This window comes from Varroa destructor, unplaced genomic scaffold (genome assembly GCF_002443255.2).
Source record: "Varroa destructor unplaced genomic scaffold, Vdes_3.0 BEIS01000001.1, whole genome shotgun sequence".
Classification (NCBI taxonomy): Eukaryota; Metazoa; Arthropoda; class Arachnida; order Mesostigmata; family Varroidae; genus Varroa; species Varroa destructor.
This window is the reverse complement of record NW_019211454.1, coordinates 34,286,668-34,307,093: the sequence shown is the minus strand read 5'-3', so window position 1 is coordinate 34,307,093 and position 20,426 is coordinate 34,286,668. Positions and strand designations below refer to the sequence as shown.

Below are 20,426 nucleotides of genomic sequence, written 5' to 3'. Positions count from 1 at the left end.
TATATATAATCGTATTGTGTACTACATAGACAGTTGTGAAGTATGGCCATGATTTAAGGGGCGGCCTATTTTGGACACTCTTATGTAATGCCACCTCAGTACAGCATACAAAATGTTAACATACACAGTTTGCACCAGTAATAAACTCCAAAAACCACTATTTCTTTTTTGCACGCATAAACGTTTCCCGCAAAATCCTCGTGTAATTCTGACTAATTGTTTACAAATAGAATCACGTGGACTGAATCACGAAACGACCGACTGTCGTACGATACACTCTCCTAACACGCATTCGAAGCTATGCTTTAGAGCAACTCTCTGAACCAAGCGATATGCACCACACAATTTCGAACTGTGGCTTCAATTTCGTTCGCAGTTCGATTCCCATTTTCGAAATAGCCCCGGCGTCTCTTAGATGTGACAATATTCGATTCATATGTGATTTGAATTCAGCACTCACCTATCCTTTGGTTTCGGCTATCATCCACCGAATAATAATACGTGCCGTCGGAAAAGTGTCGCTCTTCACTATGCACAAAGGCATGCGCTACAGGTAAACTGAGCGAGGGTGAGTGCGGGAGCAAAAGTATGAGGAGCTTCAGGTGCCACCGCCCTGTACCGCCTAAATACCGATAGTCCAGCTATTTTTGTAGTGAAGTACTTACGTCAAGACTGATGGGCTCAAACATAATAAATCACCCTAACCTAATTAATAGGACGTGATCGACATTGGGCCTGCTTGCCTTTCTGAAGAAATCCAGACAAACTGACAAACATTTCGGCCTCGTTGCCACACCTAGGCTAATGCCTAGTTGAGTGCCTAGTGCGATTATTTCACAAGGATTATTATGGGAAGGCAATACATAGTACGCCTTCTTTAATATGTGATATTGTTACGATATTATTATAAATGTGTTTCGGTATAAGTAAGAAACTATGTTAGGTTATATAAGTATTACTGTAAAGGCGGTAGTTACAGCGGGCAAAGTTCGGCTCTTGTCTGTTCTGTGAGGCGTAAGTGTTTCAAGTGTAGTTGTGCGAAGTTTAGCGGTGAAGAAAGTTATCTAAGATTCGTCCGCGTGAAACCAGAACGAATAAGACGGAATAAAAATGGACCACGAGGAAAGCGAGGTGGATGGAGGTTTAGAGCCAGGTGGGTTAAAAGAATCGATGATTATTCCTATTAGCGAAGAAGGGCTTCTGGAACATGAGGGGGTTGAAAGCCCCCGACTGGCATCGAAAGAAGGATTGGGAGAAGACGTCGCAAAACTTGTTCAGGTAATTTAATGAGTCCATGGCGATCTGATTAATGAAATAGTAATAATTAAACTTTTTTGAACGTTTGCAGTCATTTAATTTACCAGAACTACCTCAAGTGTATTTTAGGCACTTGTGTATCTGCCATTTCACGGCTTATGTGTTTTCAAAAATACTTGTTGTATCTAGCACTTTTCTTTTGAGTAAGTTTTAGAAGTAATGTCAAGTGACTTTTTTGTCTAGTCATAAGCGCCTTGTATCGTAAAGTATGACAGAGATTTAAGTAGGCGTAACATATTAATGAATGCCACATAGATCTGACGTAGGCTTATAAATTATATGATACTTTACATAGGTTGTTGGAATATAACTCCTATCTTCTTTTAGTCCACAATAGTCCACCTCCTTAATGATAGGGTGATAGAAGTTGTATGAGCAATAACGTTATAAAAATAACATCGATCGTTTCCACCGCCATTTTTGTTAGAAGTGATCGACTTTGCTCTAATGTGACTTGCAATATTAACTAACATGCGAACTTATTAATTGTTTTTTGCAGCAAGACGGCGAAGATTCATCAAAAGAAGCATCTGGTGAAGTTGTCCCTGAGGACAACCAAGCTGAACCAGTCGATCTAGCCTCCTTCCGCAAACATATTTTTGTGCTCTCAGAAGCAGGTAAACCTATTTATTCTCGACACGGCAATGAAGAGTTGCTCGTTACAACAATGGGCGTCATGCAAGCCCTTTCGTCCTGTATTCAGGATCGCAATCAGGATCAGATCCGTTTTATTAAGGCAGGTCGGCATCGCTTTGTTTATCTGTTACGTTTGCCTCTAGTGTTAGTCGGCGTTTCCAGTTGGCCCTACCTTTCATTTCAACAGTTGCAGAATCATCTGCTCTACATGTACAATGAAATTGTATGCGTTCTTACGCATACTGTTCTTATTCGGGTATTTGAAAAACGAAGTAACTTTGATCTTCGTCGAATGCTTGGCGGATCTGAACGTCATTTCGACACACTCTGCGATCGTATGGATGTAGACGCAAGTTTCCTGTTGGGCGCAGTTCGCTGTTTACCGCTGGCAGCTACCGTACGTGATCAGATAACCCAGGCAATTGTGCAGCCGTGCAGTAAGGTGAAGGATCTCGTGTTTGCCATCCTCGTTGCTGACAATCATTTAGTGGCAATGGGTCGTATGAAAAAATATCAGCTTCATCCAGTGGATCTTCATCTCATCTTTAATCTAGTTGAGAGTTCACAAAACCTCAAAGACGCTGAAACTTGGTTGCCAATTTGTTTGCCGAAATTCGATGCGTCGGCGTTCTTGCACGCTCACGTGTCATACCTCGATGAAGCCTGCGTGTCCTGTCTATTGCTCGTAACCATTCGACGAGACCAATTCTTTGAACTGCAGGAGTGTCGTTCCCGAATAGTTGAACGCTTGCAGAAGGGTGGCTTACTTTCGGTGATCGCCGATTCAGTTGCTCACTCCGGGTATTCAGCTCGTGAATGCGGCATCCTCGAGTTACGACACTTTGTATACAAAGCGAAATCATCAGCACAACTAAGTTCTGCCCGTTTTGAAGGTGTCTATCAGACCGAAGAGGGACGTCGACGACTTATTGGTCTTTACCATGTGTTGCTCGCACGTATGTTCAATTCAGCGCGACCACTCAAAATTCTATACGCGGCAGGCGAACGTGAGACCCAACTGGGTTGGCACATGATAGGCTTCGAGCTATATGCGACCTTTGAACCTCTCGTGACAAAGGAGGGTGCCGTAAAAGCTATGAACAAACTTCTGCATTGGATCAAGAAAGAAGAGGATCGACTGTTCATCATGAACTCTGCCACCTTTTAATTATCTACTAGCTAAGAGTACACCGGGGTACCTTTACTGTATTTTTTTTTGCAGTCGTTTGTGTTGTGCGCAACCCCAAACTAATTGACATGATACGAAAAAAAACGGGAGGAAAAACACGATGTGATATTTTTACACGTTCATCAAGGCTGATTCGACCAGATTATCATCTGTGGGAGCGCATTGATGTGTAATCCGCGGGAACGTTGATGCGGTCTATTGTCGCCTCTTATGTATGATCCACCTTCGAACAACGATCGCGTTAATAAACAATTATGAGCGGGGTACGCACTCGTCAAAAGCGTAGCTTTATCCATAATTCTTAAGTGGTGCCGATTATGGTATGAAGCGCAACGCTTATAGGATATATTACCGGTGAGATTCGTGTACGGATGATCTGTGTAACGTCCATTATTAACGAAATATTAATAATGATTAAAAAAAATGTACATAGCATGTATATACTGGAATAAACGAACATTTTATGTGAGGAAGAATAAGCTACTCCCGAATCTGTTACGAATAAAAACTATGCGATGGAGAGACATTTCTACGAAGGGAAAAGTCTGATGTGTTTTTGTTTTTTATATGAAAATTATAGATTATTGATTTGAGCGGATATAAAGGCTTGGTGTTTCTCTCTTTGGCTACGCCTGTCCAGTAACAGTCAGTACTTATAATAACATTTAGCACAGACAGGTGTCACAGATGAATTATTGATTAGTCTTTTATTTTTCTCAATATATAACCTTCCCGGGGAAAAAATGTAGGGGTAGCAGGAGAACTAGCAAATGTGATAGTAGACATATTGGCAGTTCAGTGATTGATAGATTTTTTTATTAGCATTAATTGCCACATACCGTAGAATTTACGTATTCATGAGTGTTTCCCATGATGCCTCCTAAATTAATGATCGTTACAAACTCGCACTCTACAGAAAATTTGTACAATGAAGTCGAAAACAACCTCGTACGACTTATGGCGCAGGCTCATAGTTTTTAAGACAAGGCAAGTCTTACCAATTACCGCCGTCACTTAATTTCGTCAGCTTTATTGAGGGCCTATGGTAAATGAAAATTTAGAGCAGGAGTTCTTACAACCAACTTGTTTTGACGAGATATTATATAATGCATGTGATTCCATCAAGATTGCTGTCCGCTTTAGAGGTAGCTTAAAAACAACATACTGTTGTATATCACCATTTATTTAATTTGATATTGCTTGGTTAAACTTTGACACCCCTTAACTTGTCTAACGTGTTAAATTTTATAGCCGCTTATCGATGATACGGTGAATCTCCGAGCTCTACAATTTGCCAAATGTAGTTTGCCATCTAGCGGCTGACGCATTACCCTACAGTATCCGAAACATCGCAGCTGGAAGGCAAATAGCACCAATATGTCGTGGTCACAACCCCAATATTTATTATGAAGAAAGTGTGTCGCATGCAATATAATAGAATGCGAGAGGGTTGCTACATGCTATGCTGTGCTATCGAACGGAACGATATACGTCGACCAATCTAAAGCCATTTGTCGTTCGTATATACGTCTTAACGGTTTTATTTCTTCATTCTCACATAGTACCGAGTCGCACCCATTTCCAATGCTCGAGTCACTTGTTGCGGAGTAGCTCTTGAAGGATGCATTAATAAGTTCGGTACAACATAACTGCTTATCGTGCAGCAATTAACGTTTGCATCGATTAGTTTTTTACTTCTGATCTGTGTAGTTGTGTCAGTATCCATGCCTATATAAAAACAAAAAGTTTGGTGCTCATATGTGTCATATGCGATTCGGTATATATGTCTATGTACGTTTATGTAAGTCAACGCTGTATAAAAAAACACCTTAGTTACAGGCACATCGAAAGCAAAAGCACAGTTTCCACTTATATGTATCATTGTTGGTGTATACCCGAGGTTTAAAAATATGTCTCCGTTCTGTCATCTAGGAAGTAAGGAAGTAGACGTCCATCCCAACGGAAATAAAAGCAGCCCATGAAATGTCAGCCTTGTCCAAGACTGTCAGTAAATCAGAGAAGATCGGTCCTTCTTTGTTTCGTGACATCGTTATGTCTTCTGGACCTAGCTGTTTGCTGTTTAATGTCCTAATACATGGTTTAATACATGGTTTGAACTTTCAGTGGAAAATTTTGATAAGTACAATGATAAGAATGATTCCGACAACAGTGCCAATGATGATATTCATTTTGGTGTTTTGCCACCAATAGCAACGTTTAAGTTTTCGCGAACTCTGCTCGAATTGTGAGGCGTCGTTTTGGAGAGCGAACGCGCGGTCGCCCAGGTCTGAGAGTTTCTGGTCCCTTTCAAGCACCTGTAGCACAACAAAAAAAAACATGAAATTAGTAATAGTTATGTAGGAAAGTCGGGCGGAAAAAGCAAGGTTATCTCTGTGTTGTATCGTTGGTCAGGAGTTACATGTGAAGAAGATACAGATCATTAAGGTAGTTACTAGGCAGTGTACTACCCCCCTAATGAGCCTTAGGTATGGGTGCAGAGGAGTAAAGGTGAACTAAATAGGATAATCAAATAAAATGAGGTGTGTGGCACGTGAAAGAGACATTGTGTGACATATATTAAGGAGTGCGCTCAAAATGAGAGAACTTTAGCTGTTTATATAACGAGCATTCGCCGACGCGTTACTTATGGTAAAAGGCAAAAGCTAGTTCTTTCCAGAAAAAACAACAAATTCGTCGCTGCGCATTATACTAGATCGATTCGAAATCAGCAAAGATGAACTAATTTTTCTTCGCTGGACAAATTTCATCAGAATTAAAAATCTCCCGTTTTTGCCGAAATTGACGGCCTTAGTTTCCATCCGACTTCAGAAAAATTCTAGGAAGACTTGCACAAGGCAAACCGTGACATCCGGAATAAAATTATTTACATAATTTATATAATTAATAATAATGATACAGACATAACGTTGAGAGAAAAATGGGAGATTAGTCTTCATGTATTTACACATCAAAAGAGGGAACTCAATGTCCAAAACAAAATGGTACTTAATATACAATGATATCACAGTCAGCCGTTTGGATATTTTTCTTTGTATCCAATATAAAACACAAAGCTATATATTTACAAGTGAGAAAATACGTTGTTACATATCTTAGTTTATCCACTGTTTCTGTACTTACAACAGTTTGTTAAACTTCATAAATTCGTTAAATATATTAACTCGAAAACTTGGTCATTAAATGATATTTTAATACAAGCTATTTGTAGATTTTTCCCAACTTACATGGACATTCACGATTTAGAAAAAAATTATAGTAAAATAAATAAATGACAATATACCAATAAAGTGTGCAAACCGACGTAGAAACCGACGCCATTTAGCTTGGCTTTGCTTTTATAAAGACTTTCTTTTGAAGCGAAATCGCGAACTCGAATCGAATTAATGTTTCCTGCACCGTATATACTTGGTTGTAATGAAGCTCTGAAAGTAGGTGAAGAATGGGTAAAAACATTTGTGGAAGGCTTATAATTTCCTTTAGAGGCAAACAAGGTTACGTATACAAGCATAAATATTATATAAATAGTAAGCAATTGATTGATGTATTCTACAAAAATTAGGTATGCTTTACTCGTATCCACACAATTGTTCTAAAGTGATTTTATTTTAGTTTAAAAAAATCACGTTACCCGTAGGTTAAATAAACATCAAAAATAAATGCTTTGAGGAATGGTTTACCTTAACGTGTCGCCTTATATTTAATGATATATCAACAAAGCTTTTGTCTTGTTAGGCTTGCAAGCTCGATTAAATTTCACTGCTGTTGAATTCTTCTTTAGATAAAGCATCGGTATTGTATTCTTTAGTAAATTTATTTAATATCATGTTTTTTTTTTATTTTTAACAGAATGCTTACTTAATTTTAATTTAACATATTATTTGGTGAATTAGACTGATGTTCAGTTCCCTTGCACTGTATGACCAAGATTGTTATTTAGTTTAAAACTTTATACCACGTTCGTAGGTACCCTTACATGTACCCATGGAAACTCTCACTTAGCTTAAAGAGATAATCCAGTCGAACTTTGACTACACGAAATTTCAAGTGTTCTCTAGTACGCTTTAGTTGTTTGGAAACTCTCATAAATGTACAGGTGCAGCTCTATCAATTGTAGCGGTCTTTCAATGGACTAATACACACATACGTGTTCTTCCTAATTTATTGTTACATACAGGCTTTGGTGAAGCAGCTAGAGATGCTCCAGTATGTTGTTTATAATTGACTGTAATGGGTAATTGTGTGCTTCTATGAATACCCATTCACATGTAGCTAAGGGTTATACGGAGTCAATCAGTAACTGCTAATAAGTACATAGCTCGCAGAGAGCACCGAGACATGCGTATATATGCATCGTCGAACATAACTTCCAGAGGTTCCAGGCGTAGAAATCTAAAGGGCATTCTATATTGGATCATCAATAAGGTGCTTTAGACATAATGACAGGCTTAGTCATTACTAAGCACACGAATCCATTTTAAGGAATCGCAACATAAAAAACCAAGCTGCAACTGTTTAGCTAGGTGCATGGCAGTGTTAGAGCTACCTATGCAATGAACATATCAAAAGTGTACAAAACTTTTTTCAAACAAAAGTTCAACTTTTTTCAACAAAAGTTTTTTCGCTTGGCAAACTATGTTCGATGTAGGCGCTAATATTATTGAAGGCTCTCGATAATCGCTTGCTGTATAAATATTATGAAGAATACCGATAGAATACACAGTTTGAGAGATGAAAGCAGTAAAACTAATCTTCACTGCTTAAAGATAAGTATTCTATTGAGTTCAGTTGATTTCCGATATCTAAGACTCGACTAAATAATGTTTACTCGCCTTTTCAACGTTTGTTCGCATGATTCCGACGACCTCGTTAACTTGAGCCTGGGTTTGTCTGAGTTTGTTAGCATTTGGATCCACCTCGCCGCCCTTAGATGCCATTTTGGAGTTTGTAGCAAGTTCAAAACGCGGCACAAGATACTTGTGCTATACTTCACGATTGTTACAACAAATTAAATCGGCTTTAAACACACGAGAACCACTTCTTTGCAAAACTTCTGGATGAACTGCCTTGCTTTACTCTCCCCCAAATGACTAAGTAATGTTCCTCCTTAAGCCTGTTTTGTGCAAGGCTGACTAACTGCGTGTCTTTTACGTTGGCCGGCAGCGTATGTTGCCGCTGTTGCTTCTTGGCTGTGGGGAAGAGACGGCTCACAAACGGAGCTATCAGATGATCCCTCGAATGAATGAATTGCAGGAAAGCGCGCTTTTAGCCAAGCGGACAGTGGCAATGTGTAACGACAAACATGAGTAAAATGCAAATGAAGTTCATTCAAGAAGAAGCCGGGTCCGGAAAAGTTAGTTCCAATTTAGTTAGCAAGGAACTGTTATTAATGATGCAGCAAGAAAACCTAAGATACAAACATGCTTGGCGCGCATAACAAACTTTTTGGGGTAGAAAATAGGATAGTACTTTTCTCTTCTATAGTAGTTGTATAGAGTATATAGTATAAAGTAAATTGACTAGCTTTCTTTAAATTGAACGTTTGCGTACCTTATATTAACATATATAAACACAATGGTTTAAATACGCTGGCGTGTTAGACAAAAATGTGCTCTCGCCTATTCGGTGCCATGAATTTAGATGATGCCGCATACTCTTTTGCAGTAAGAAAACAAAATGGAAGTTGGAAAGGTTTAAAGATCACAGCAAGATAACGAGAAGAATTACGGCCGCTATGTATCGAGAATAGGATTCGTTTGAATGGTTTTCACCAAGGGTTTTTGTTTTTCAGAACATCGTTTGACTTGTGATGCACGCGTCTCCAGGGCGTGCGTACGTTGGTCAAAGTGTTATAGTTTACAGTCGCATTCGATTAGCTATAGAGCTAAACATGACAGACGAAGGACATCAAAATTGTATTAATCGTACTGAGTCAACAATATAGCACTAGTCTGATGAAGTAGCTTTGTATCCGTGACAGCGTAGGGGGTAACTCGTTTGCCTGCTGAGCCTAGAAACTTGAAATGGTTAAGACTGGAATCCGGGCGAAGACACACCTTGTTTCGTGTTGGGGCCATTCGTAAGTAGTGCCTCAACATACCAAGTAGTTCTCAAGTAATGCCTAAAGTACTAGATGTAGAACACAAAAAAAAAAACACTATTTTGACAATGTTCCATAAAAACAAAGAAGTTTTTATTTCTTTTGAAAAATTCATTTTCACTCAGCTTATGATGTTAGTTCACTTTAGTCGTTACTAAAGGGCTTATACTATCACCACACGTATAATCTGGCGGACGTTCTATGCAAGACTTATTCGCTTGGCTTCAATATATCGAGCGTTAGCAAGCTATATTAAAAAACGTTTGTTTAAATATAATCACAAAAATAGAGTCTAGCTTAATTGAGAATGGATTCGTAAACCGTTTATATAGTAACGAATCGGCAAAGAATTAAACGCGCCTTTCAAGTGAGTTTACCGTATCTTACTAGCTCGTCCATACGCAAACTCATATTTGCACAAACGGAATAGCAAAAATGTGAATATAAAAATTAATAATGTTTATCCAATTGTTTCTGTAATTTCAAAACTATGAAATAAATATGATTGAATGTTTCCTATTCCCAAGGTTCTTTTGCTTTTGTATGAAAATTTCAAGAGAAACGTGTTCGAAATGATGTGCTTACCTTTTTTATATTTTGTCGCACAATTTGCAGATTTATGCCCCGTTTACTTACGTTTGCTTGAACGGATTGACGCTCGTATAGGGCCTGCTGTGGTGTGAACCACTCGGCGTACTTGAGGATACCGCTAAAAGATTTAACTAGGTCGACAAACTTCATGAACTTCATGTGATACATTTCGCTAGTGATTCTGCAGAACAGGTTTACTTTGCACAAGCATAAAAATTGCTCTCTCTATCAAGCTCTCATCAACATTAACTTCAACCTGTGCCTACATATGATAGAACAGTGCTGCGAAAAATTGGTGTATCAAGAGTTGCCCGAGCCTTTCAGTCGGGTTCGGTTTTATTGGGTTATACGTGGCAACAAGGAACAGAAGTGTCTTTCGGGATCGGCAAAAAAACAGACTAAAAACGCGGAAAGCACTCAATAAATGAATTGTTTAGCCAGCACAATCTTTGGTAATTTCAGACTTGGCAGGCGCTCGCCTTCTTCATCCAAGATCACTTTTCGAAATGCCAGCTAATTGATTCTTACATTTACATTTAACATCAGTATAATGATGAGAAGGAAAAAGGATGTAGTGTCTTTATCTCTTCTTTATTTATGTCTATTTTTTTACGCAACAAAGAATATTTTCGATATAAATGAGCACATAGTATCTTGTAAATATTGACTAACTCATGTTGATCATGAACCGTTTCTATAACAGACCCTCAGCTATACCTTTTAGGATAGAGCTTGGGAGCCCTGTCGTTATTTCAAGGATTTTCGCTGGTCATGAAGATACTTTTCGTGCTCCTTTGCAAAAAACCTATTTGATTAGGAATGTAATAAGTCTAAGAGTTCGAAAGACGAGCAGATTTAACATTTGAAGATATGCTTGCAAATGGATAGCAGTGATCTTGAAAAGCATTATTATACGAAATCCTTAAATTTATACAGCTGAGTCGCCACTATATTCTTCCCTTAACTAGCAGAGAAAACGTGTGCCTACCTTATTAGCTGATTTTTTTGATCAACTCTTGTCCATATTTGTTTTAGTTGAGTGCTTGTATAGTGGCAGCATTCCAAAATGTTTGCGTATGCTATGTATATTTGTACAGGTAGGCTAGCTGAGCTCGAGTTATTTGACAGAGGTCTGAGCGTTCTTATTGATTAGGTATTCTCCTTGTAGATACGGCAGCGGTTGCAGTAGGCAGAAAATAACTGAGCTAGGTGGGCTTGAATTTTAGGGCAAAGGTGTCGCCACGCCACCGACTAAACGATTCCCGTCAATGTCTTGCCACCAACATGTTCGCTTGACTACTTCTCGAAGCATTTAGAGAACCAAGGGGCGTAAAGGAAGATCACGGGATTATGTTAGACATGTTATCAAGGGCTAATCATATACACATATAAACAGAGAAAAAACAACTTTATAGATAGCAGTCTGACTACTTTCACCTCTGTCAAATATGAAAACATGAACAGCTAGTGTGCATGTTAAGTGAGATACTGTCGTACTAAGTTGACGAAATTATACGCAAAATACATTAACGTCAATTTCCACCAGTTTGAACATCAATTTCATATACGAGCATACATATAATGTGTAAGTTATTTTCTGTGATTAAGGGGCTAGTTGTCTGATAACTTAAATTTCATAAACATACTTGAAAAAGCCTACTTCTCTATGGCAGCTCTCCAGATTCACTGCTGCACCTCAGCGACTTTTGGGCCTGCTTGATTTCATAGGTATTTGGGTTGAGATCGTTATCATCCCACCATTCGTAACTATCGCCGAAGTTTTAGTTAATTTGTTTCATTCACTGTGTAGTGGACTTCAAAAATGATTCATCTCCAAAGCCTTGATCAACACCGACTGTTCAGCAACTCTTGATCTATGGTGTTTATCTTCCAGTTCGATCAGGTGTTAGTAAAGAGAGAAAAGAAGGCGTATGATTGTCGTTTAGGGATGACAGTAGACTAGTATCAAAACGAGACAAATTTTCCATAGCAAAATGCTTAGGCATTATTGGTCATTAGTGATTTCGAAATACATGGATTCGTCTCTCTCTCTCTCCCTCTCTCTTGCTTTCTCTCTCTCTCTTTTGTCATATTACAGCATTTCTATGTCATGCAAGTGAAGATATTTTAAAAACGATATATTTGAATTCAATAAGAGTATTATGTTCCTTAATAAATAAGTAAATCTATCGGTTCTACTTTTTTTTTTCACTCTACAAAAATATTATTAAGCAAAACTGTACAGAATTTAAACCTATGTTCCCGCCCTCTTGCTAGTGGCGCTAGGCCATAAAAATTGTGAATGGATGAATTATGATAATATTTGGAAATAATGCACCGCCTTTCCAAGCATGGTAATATATGGCATATACAGCAAATTATTTTCAACGCATTTGGTAGCCCGTAACGGGTAACGTAATTGGTAACGAATAACAAACAATTCCTTCAAAAATTGTGCATACATCAATTATAATAATTTTCAAGGACATATTTGAATCAGTCATGTAGTTACTCCTGTTATAAAGGTTTTTCAAAGAGATTTTTGTGAAAAAAAAATAGCATTAGTTGGTTACAGGAGACATATAGCTTATTTCCTCGAAGTTACTCAATTAACACTGGAACGGATGTTGCTATTTTTCATTGTTACTATTTTGAATCTATTGCTACACTGGCCTTTACTACTATCCTTTGTGACAATTGTCCGGTGAAAGTTGACATGGTAAGATTTTGTATAGTAGTCTGTGTGACTGAATAGATTTTATCTTAAGTAGGCCAGGATTGCCTGATTTCCTAGAAGCGTCCTATTTAGCTATCACTTTATTACATTGAATCTTAAATAAATATTGCTTTGGCATATATCAAGATAGTACGTCGTTTCGTGTGTTGACAAAATATTTCGATAATAGTGGAATCTTGAAGACTCTGGAGCGGTATGACATTAAGATCCCGAAATCACGCTAGTGAAGTACTCACATCAACTCCATTAGAGCAATAAGAATGGATTACAAAAAACAGTACTTTTAAAATCAATATGTGCCCATAAAAAAGTACTTTTAAAATTAATATGTGACCATAAAGAACAGTACTTTTAAAACTAATATGTATCCACTAGAAAGTCAGGCACTGAGTTTCTTGAGCATCGATCGTTAGAGCTGCTGCGTGTTCTGTACTCTAAATACCTGAGCATTAGTCCAATAAATAATATCAAGAATAAAGATATTAGAGTAACCATTAGGCATAAAGTAGATTTTTTGCTCTCACATTAATCTTTGACTAGCAGTGCCTCGTAATTTTCAACTCCAGTTTTTTAAACCACTACGCAGGCCGTAAGGTAGATAACTTGGGCTTCACAGCCATCCAACTTCCGTGTGTCTCTCCGAAACTGGTGGTATATATTGGTATTCCTTTTTCTCTTGTAAAAGACATCGGGCCCCTTGTAACTGGTCATTTAACGATCCCATGTCTTAGGTTGGTACAGCAGTTTTAACTCTGCAGTTAGTTACGATATTTTCTTATGAAAGAGAGTTCCAAAGAGACCTTTCGCGCAAATGTCCAGATTCGAACACGCGTAACAAATTTGCTAATGATGCCAACCTACCTGCAGCCTGGGCCATCACGGGGACATTAACAGAAGTGTAGCATACGTAGGATATGTTCAAGTCAGCAGAAGACAGTACACGCCATTGCGAAAATTTGTGGAATGATGCTGCTATTAAACCTCCTACGCTTTTTGTATTAGCCATCCATATAGAACGTACGAATCGCTAGGATTATATCAAAAGGAATAACATGTTTAAAGCAAATGTTTACCAGGGTTATGTAATGAAGAGACGATAACGCAATCATTGAAGCAGTGACCTGGGGGGTGTGGAATTAATGCATCCATTGAGTGCTGCGCTCCACTTTATGCTCGCCCTGCGTCATGAACCAACCCTGTTGTGCTAATAATAGTGACTACTGTTTACGAGTAACAGTCATTTAATTCCGATGGCGAGATTTGAGCCAGCCGCCTCTGGCCACTTTACTATAAGCTTGGGTTAATGGCGATGAGAACTAGAACCGCTCTATGAAGTGAGAAATCGGAGAGTTAAACATCTATAAGATAAAATATGCTTAAAGCACAAATTTATAAAGTAGGTTTTTTTAGACCACAAACTTAGTATAAATATAATTGTAATTATAGAGTTCAGGAGATCGTAGGATAGATGTATAGTATACTCCAGTAAAAAGGTCCATTCATGTGCTAGATCTTTCGACTGTCTTTTGTACAGTTCCTCATCGACTGTAGTATTTTATGCTAAAGGGGGTAAATGGAAGGGGTACAAAGAATTTATTCAAAACTCGTTAGTGAAAGGGCCTTTACTGCAAATACTTAAAGAACGTGGGAAGGAGTAAGGCACTATTGGACAGAGACTATGTGGTTTGCTCTATTTTTCCTAGTTAAAGAACGCTGATTTTGAAAATTAACACTATTGAACTTCGAGAATTTCTTAAATGTACACGGGTCAGAAAATTTATGCAATCGCGTTGGTAAATTTTTTTATTGCGTCCAATTGAGAAAGATAGGGCCATTTGGGACAACTAAGCTACAGTCGGCAAAAACTGTGTAAAGAAAGTGCTTTCTCTTACTGAGGGCAATTTTAAGCCATATTTCAGTACTAAAAATGTTTTTTCAACAAATTATTAATGGACCTGACTAATCTGAAAACTGTATCAGCAAGTTTTAAGCTAAATAGGCCTCGAAAGCACTTATCAGCAATATTTATGCAAAAACGTACTTGCGATTCAAAAAGCAACCAGCAATTTAGCGGTTATAATGGAGAAACAGGAGTATTCGGTTCGCTATCAGCAACTGGATATATACGTAGTGCAGATATCTCTGAAAACAATATCCTGAGTTCGTTGGAGACTCTGGAGTACACTGTAGTAAAGTCAAGCTTTTCCACCTACCTTAAAGGATATTTGATTCACGTAACACCAATTATATATAATAGTTTGCGTTTTAAGTGAGGGTTAGTGCACTTCTCCAACACTTAGCGCACGGCAAGGCAAGACTTGGTTTTGCATAAATATATTAAAGAAGAGCAAACTGATACAACAGTGGTATTCCAGCAAACCGCCACTTACGTTTCAGTATGCACGGGCAGCACGTTTGTAATAATTAGTCTGGCGTTAAGTTTGTCTACATGATTAAAATAAGCGATATCAAAAAAACGTGCAATTAGACGCTTAGAGTCTGGATGTCCAACTTATTTTAAAAATTAAATGGAACACCACCTCGTTATTACTGATCAGCAAAGCCGAGCACCTGTTCTTTCATTAAATCTCGTACGAGATTTCTTATTCAGCAGCCTTGGACGTATCCTGTAACGAGACCTTATTCTGGTACCATTATAGAAAGAACCTTTTTACAATTCTCTAAATCGGTAGAAAGGTTTTTGGTCATGACTTTTCTTGAGTGTTCTCCAAAGATATCTCCTAAGATCTCCTTTCTGCTGTAAGCAGGGTAGTAAATTGGCGAGGTACACGGTACTTTCAGGATACGTACTATAGATACAGATGGTAAGGGCTTACGTTTATATTACAAACGAAAACAAGGTTCGAGATTATTTTGCATGTCGGAAGCTGTTTCAGGTTTGGCAATCATAACTAAGGATGCTGGAACTCAAACAAAAATATGCTTTTTTTACCCTGGTGGATAAACCCTACCACCAGGATAACTTTCCTGCTCGTCGTGCAGCTTCTAAGAAATCCGAGCAGGACATCCAGAATGGAAAGCGAAACGTCCGCAGCAAAGATAACGGTACCTTAGAAATAAAGGTACCTGAAAGGTCATTAATATGAATACTTTGTTGACGATTTCGGAGTTTTTAGGTAGAGGTTAGCATAATAAGAGCATTCATTGCTAATGGAGTCCGACGGTTACTTTTTTCTAATACTTTTCACGCTTTCTTACTCGTTTTTGACGGTCTGGTTTTTTTTGTAGCATTGAACCTTTGGTCTAGTTCAGAATGAAAATTCCCTCAATTTTATGTGTATGTGACTCTGTTGAATGAAACACCAACGCATCGACACACAGCAAGGCTGCTTTAGTCACAACTCTATTTGAAAAGTGATCTTAGATAAGGCTTTTTCGAAGTGATTTGTCAGCGGGTTAGACTCTGAGTTGAAGCCGACATCGCCCCGAGTGGTGGTTCCATTGAATACGCACGTCCTGTTGACGCGTGGAAAAATTTCGTCTAAGATCCGTTTCTATTGAAATATTACTTATAAACAAATAGCATCAATTTGGTTCTACAATTATCTCGAGCACCCTGTATATAACGTGTGTAAAATAGTTATATCACAGAATTTTCGTTAGAAAGCTACGAGACCAAAAAATGAACAGTATAAAAATCCAAACTTCAGCAAAAGTTTAGTGAGTGAAAGTTTTTTTTAGAAGTCGATATTTTTTTTTGTCAAAAATCCTTATCACTATCTTTCAAAAGTTTGCGTTAAATGAATAATGTTTCATACATTAAACTAATTTCCTACATCATCTGTCCATTAGGTAGCTTTCTTTCGTTAGCATTTGAAGACTGAACATTTTGTGACGATTGCGGCTTTCTCAAGTTGTCATAGACATCGACCGAATACAGATGGACTTGCGTTGCCAAGCTGTTCGTAATTTATTTGTTTTTTTTTTTGCGATTTGTTCATTTATCATTAGCTAAAGTTTGCCTAGATTAGTACGTATAGCGTCAATATTTTTACCGTACTATGGGATATTACATTACAGGGTGTATTGCCTGTACACCTTCAAAATATACTTCTTAGTGGATGCAGGCTCAAAAAATCGTCTATCGTTAGTTACAGCGCAATAACCCCGAAATATTTACACCTTTCTCTCTTTTTTCTTTTACAATACAAGGCTTAGTAGACTCGTTTCAGTTTATTTGGAATTTGTGTATTGCACTTTCCGTTTAAAGCTGCCGATTCTGTTCATGCCAACACAGAGATATAATTAGCATCGTTTTCCTTGTCTATTCGTAACTTTGATACATGGTTTTAGTACCAGAGATGGTGTCACCAGCGCACGGCCGCAATAATACAGCATGGACCCTTGCTACAGCCAGTGTGGGGATCCTGGACCTCTATTGTACCAATGGGGCATCTAAAGGGACTACAGAAGCCCTTGAATTCGGTGACGCAGCGTGTTTCGAATGACAGGATTGTATCACCTGGCGAAAAAAGAACCTCAAATTTAGAACCAACAATAAAAAAACAACAGTCCAGCCTTGAATATGTTCTGAGAAATCCACGTTTTGTAGTACAAAGTAAAATCTGGATATGCCGTATTTTACGAACACGCACTTTTAGGGGTTGGCTCGCTTTACGGCAGAATAAACAATGCCTTGCACAACATGTCAATATTAATTCTATTCAGTTTGACCCCCTGCTTTCAAGAAGAGTTTGTAAGCTGAAATTAGCAGCTTACACCTCGGTAACTTGTCTTGCACCATAGGCACCATAGTACATAATCAGCCTGAAGTTTAGGGAACATATGGAATATCAATAGAGGTCCGCTCTTTCCAAGTTCGTTCGTTCGTTCGATGAATTAACTTTGAACTCAAAACTTAAAAACAAAATAAAACTAGGCTGTTTGAAAGTCATTCGAAGAAGTAACGCATCGTGCTAGTCCGTAGTGCTGAAAGTCACATTTATCCTATGGTGCCGAATATCCTCCTAAACGCCCAGTGTCTGTTATAAAATACAGCACTGATACAGAGTGTATGAATAAACATTATGCTGCTGTCAATTGTCTGATTGCAAAACTGGGTTTAAGAAGTAACTATAAGGAATACTTTATCGCAGCGCGTTATCAAAAATCAACCAATTTCTCTTTGGCCTGCGCTTCGAATTCGAATTGCAAATACTTCTTAGCTAGAGGCCTAAAATAAATAATAGAAATTAAAAGAAAACACAAACTGAACTAGCGATCTTAAGCAAAAAAAATCGTAAGAATGGAACAGTACGTTTTTTCGGTCTCGCCTGTAACACACCTTGCACGACTGCGACAGAAGCGCACAGCACAACAATGCATATTAGAGCTGGCCTCATTATCTTGAGATTTGTTGTCATGATTTTGCTTATAGTTTTAGGCCAGCTATTCCAAATGACTTCTTGCTACTTCGCAGGATTGTCAAACAAACTTCTTGAGTAGTCCTTACCGAAAGAAACGGATTCGAAAGACAAATAACTGCATTCGAACGCACAAACGCAAAATATCATTATTAAATTTGCTAAATAACGAACTCTATGGTCGATGGTTCAATGAAATGTCACCATCATGAGTAATTCAAGTTACACACATGAACACGAAGTTTTGAAGATGAAATTGGATAGTGGTAAAATGTGATAACGCTCACGTGCCTTCTTGAAGCTACGACTCCTATGGCCTTGTCTTCGTAATTTTGGGCAAGAGCTAGGTAAAAAAAAAAAAGCTGTCCTACGGGGTACTCAGTAAGGGCACGGGAATAAATCAATTAGGTGATAAAATCGTCTGCCGGAGCTGATGCAAGGAATATACCAAAACGAGGCACAAACAGATAGAAAATGAGAGTCACTTCCTCCTGATGAGGGCGCTGCTTCTTCAAGTTACATCTATATATATATATATCGTATCTCCTGGATTCAACTGTCACCCACCTGCTCATATTGTGCAGAACCAGTTAGACTGGTACTACCCGAATTTCACGAAAAAAAAGTAAAATTTTTATTTTACACAATTTCGCGATAAATGCTACGCGTATGATCAACGATAATAAACTACTCAATTTATTTCACCTGGGTCAATCTTATTATATGTAAAATTCCAGTTCGCAATTGTTCTCCGTTAAGATCTGCAGTACGAGCTGCTCGCATAATATCTCAATATAACATAACATACTCCAAGGTAGACTGCCTATTCAATTGTACACAGGAATAAAGCTCACTAGACCCGCAACATTATACGCGTACTTACCAAAGTGCCAGAACTCTGATCACTACCCATTAAGTATGAATGGGACAAAATTGGTAAGCTACCCCATTTACTACTGCAAGCGATTAGCGAGCTCTAATGACTGATAAATTAGCTTTCCTGTCGCTTTACTCATCAATCTGCTAGTCTGTACTAGTCGATGCAGAATTGCATAGTTCTAACTTTGGACTTATTCAACCTAGTGCTAACTACAGTCAACAGAAAACGAAGCTTAAACGACCTGCCTTTTGTGCGGTTCCAGTGAAAATGTATCAGTCAGTGCTCCTTTTCAATATAACGGAACTCCTGAAATTCAGGGGTTGAAAATCGATGCAACGATCAGTGAACAAATAATTCATAGAAATGTTCAGTTTCAGCTATGATAAAACGTTTGCAATAGCCTTTTTGTTGATTTTTTTTCGATGGTTTTTATCGATTGAGCGCCGATTGAGGAAGAGAGCCTACGATGTTGTCGGTCACTTTTTATTTTACTGGCCCACTGTCGTAGGTTCTGGTTTTCGCTGTTGTACTAGACTAATTACGATGAGCGGCTTGTGCACTCTGGTAGTGCCATTGGTTCAAGTGTTTCATTCTGCTTAACTTATTTTCCGACCTCCGTTTATTAACACTGCAGACAGCTCTTGCCTGTATAGCGTTGAAGAGTATAGTGAGCTAATGCCATAACAGTGCTCCGCACGAGCAGGCAAACACGGCAATAGCAGTGAAATTTTAGTTAGCTAAAGAATTCCTTTCAATTGAAGTAAAGGCAGGGATGCCGCGAGTTTATGAGAATAATGTCCCTTATGTGTGGTCGGACAAAGCCGAAACGCTACTGCTGGAATCTATGACAGCGTACCGCAGTTGACGGTCATCTCTCCAGAACCGATTTTCCACAGTGTATGATACTACTGCTTAAATATCAGTATCAATTTGGTTTCTCGGCCTAGCTATATTCTGAGATATCGATCACTAGCGTACGAATGAGCGCTTGAAAAAGTTGTGTAGTAAACGTTGCTTTTAGCAGAAGACCCTGAAAACAATTTCCCTCGGGTAAGAACCTGTAGAGTATGAAAAAGAATTACAAGGGCTTTGGGCTTGTAGTTCTGGTTTGTTTCAGACTGGGGTTCTTCTCTTCAGATAGCATGATCTTCTCAATCGATGCAAAGATACATGTACTCCTTTACATTCTTAGGCTGTGTTTTTTATGCCACGTTTGCTCAAACATAAGAATTTAGAGGTAAAATCGGGCATAAGTGACTCGCTGGCCCAATATTAAAAACGTTTACCAAACACTAGCACCATATGGGACGGTCTTCACATATAGGATCAACGCATTTAGTACTGGAATATATTTTCTTCAGAATAATTCTTTTTCTCCTTTATATTATGCAATCATTTTTTTTGCAAAAAAAACTCCATTTGAAAAAACTCTGCCAAATAAAGAGTTTTTTCAAATGGATAGGACGAAATCACACATTAATCGCTGGGTGCTACAGTTGAGTAGAGGTAATTTTACAATGGATACTGAAATATCCTACTTGACGTCATTCAGATCGACTCATTATTGGACAAAA

At 38.3% G+C, this 20,426-nt stretch overlaps 3 protein-coding genes and 1 long non-coding RNA gene across 7 annotated transcripts in view; 1 reads left to right on the top strand and 3 right to left on the bottom strand.

Annotated features, from left to right (window-relative positions):
* Rrp45 (exosome complex component Rrp45) overlaps positions 1–269 on the bottom strand; it is a 3,715-nt gene extending 3,446 nt beyond the window's left edge. The window contains exon 1 of one of the 3 annotated variants that reach the window (XM_086983846.1): positions 125–269. The gene's annotated coding sequence lies outside the window, so the exon portion shown is untranslated. The remainder of the gene's footprint in view (positions 1–124) is intronic. The other 2 variants (XM_022801858.2, XM_022801894.2) reach the window with 2 other exon arrangements.
* Positions 270–452: 183 nt separating this feature from the next.
* On the top strand, positions 453–3,685 carry Mon1 (vacuolar fusion protein MON1 homolog). Its single transcript, XM_022801839.2, has 2 exons — positions 453–1,278; positions 1,817–3,685. The coding sequence occupies exons 1-2, from the start codon at positions 1,111–1,113 to the stop codon at positions 3,119–3,121; spliced, it is 1,473 nt and encodes a 490-aa protein (XP_022657574.1). The 5' UTR covers positions 453–1,110; the 3' UTR covers positions 3,122–3,685.
* Positions 3,686–3,929: 244 nt separating this feature from the next.
* On the bottom strand, positions 3,930–8,322 carry LOC111248871 (vesicle-associated membrane protein 1-like). The gene is made up of 2 exons (XM_022801918.2): positions 7,993–8,322; positions 3,930–5,457 (listed from the first exon to the last, which is right to left on the bottom strand). The coding sequence occupies exons 1-2, from the start codon at positions 8,095–8,097 to the stop codon at positions 5,263–5,265; spliced, it is 300 nt and encodes a 99-aa protein (XP_022657653.1). The 5' UTR covers positions 8,098–8,322; the 3' UTR covers positions 3,930–5,262.
* Positions 8,323–16,763: 8,441 nt separating this feature from the next.
* On the bottom strand, positions 16,764–19,089 carry LOC111251312 (uncharacterized). 2 transcript variants are annotated; one of them, XR_015326935.1, is made up of 3 exons: positions 18,678–19,089; positions 17,894–18,090; positions 16,764–17,071 (listed from the first exon to the last, which is right to left on the bottom strand). It is a non-coding gene; the product is annotated as an uncharacterized LOC111251312 (long non-coding RNA). The 2 variants fall into 2 exon arrangements; XR_002673698.2 differs by having other exon boundaries at positions 18,856–19,089.
* Between the last annotated feature and the right edge of the window lie 1,337 nt (positions 19,090–20,426).

Bases quoted from the DNA above. Each gene is read 5' to 3' on its own strand.
- Mon1 (XM_022801839.2), top strand. From the start codon at position 1,111: ATGGACCACGAGGAAAGCGAGGTGGATGGAGGTTTAGAGCCAGGTGGG. The intron at 1,279-1,816 runs GTAATTTAATGA...TGTTTTTTGCAG, and splicing joins ACGTCGCAAAACTTGTTCAG to CAAGACGGCGAAGATTCATC.
- LOC111248871 (XM_022801918.2), bottom strand. From the start codon at position 8,097: ATGGCATCTAAGGGCGGCGAGGTGGATCCAAATGCTAACAAACTCAGA. The intron at 5,458-7,992 runs GCGAGTAAACAT...GTTGTGCTACAG, and splicing joins TGCGAACAAACGTTGAAAAG to GTGCTTGAAAGGGACCAGAA.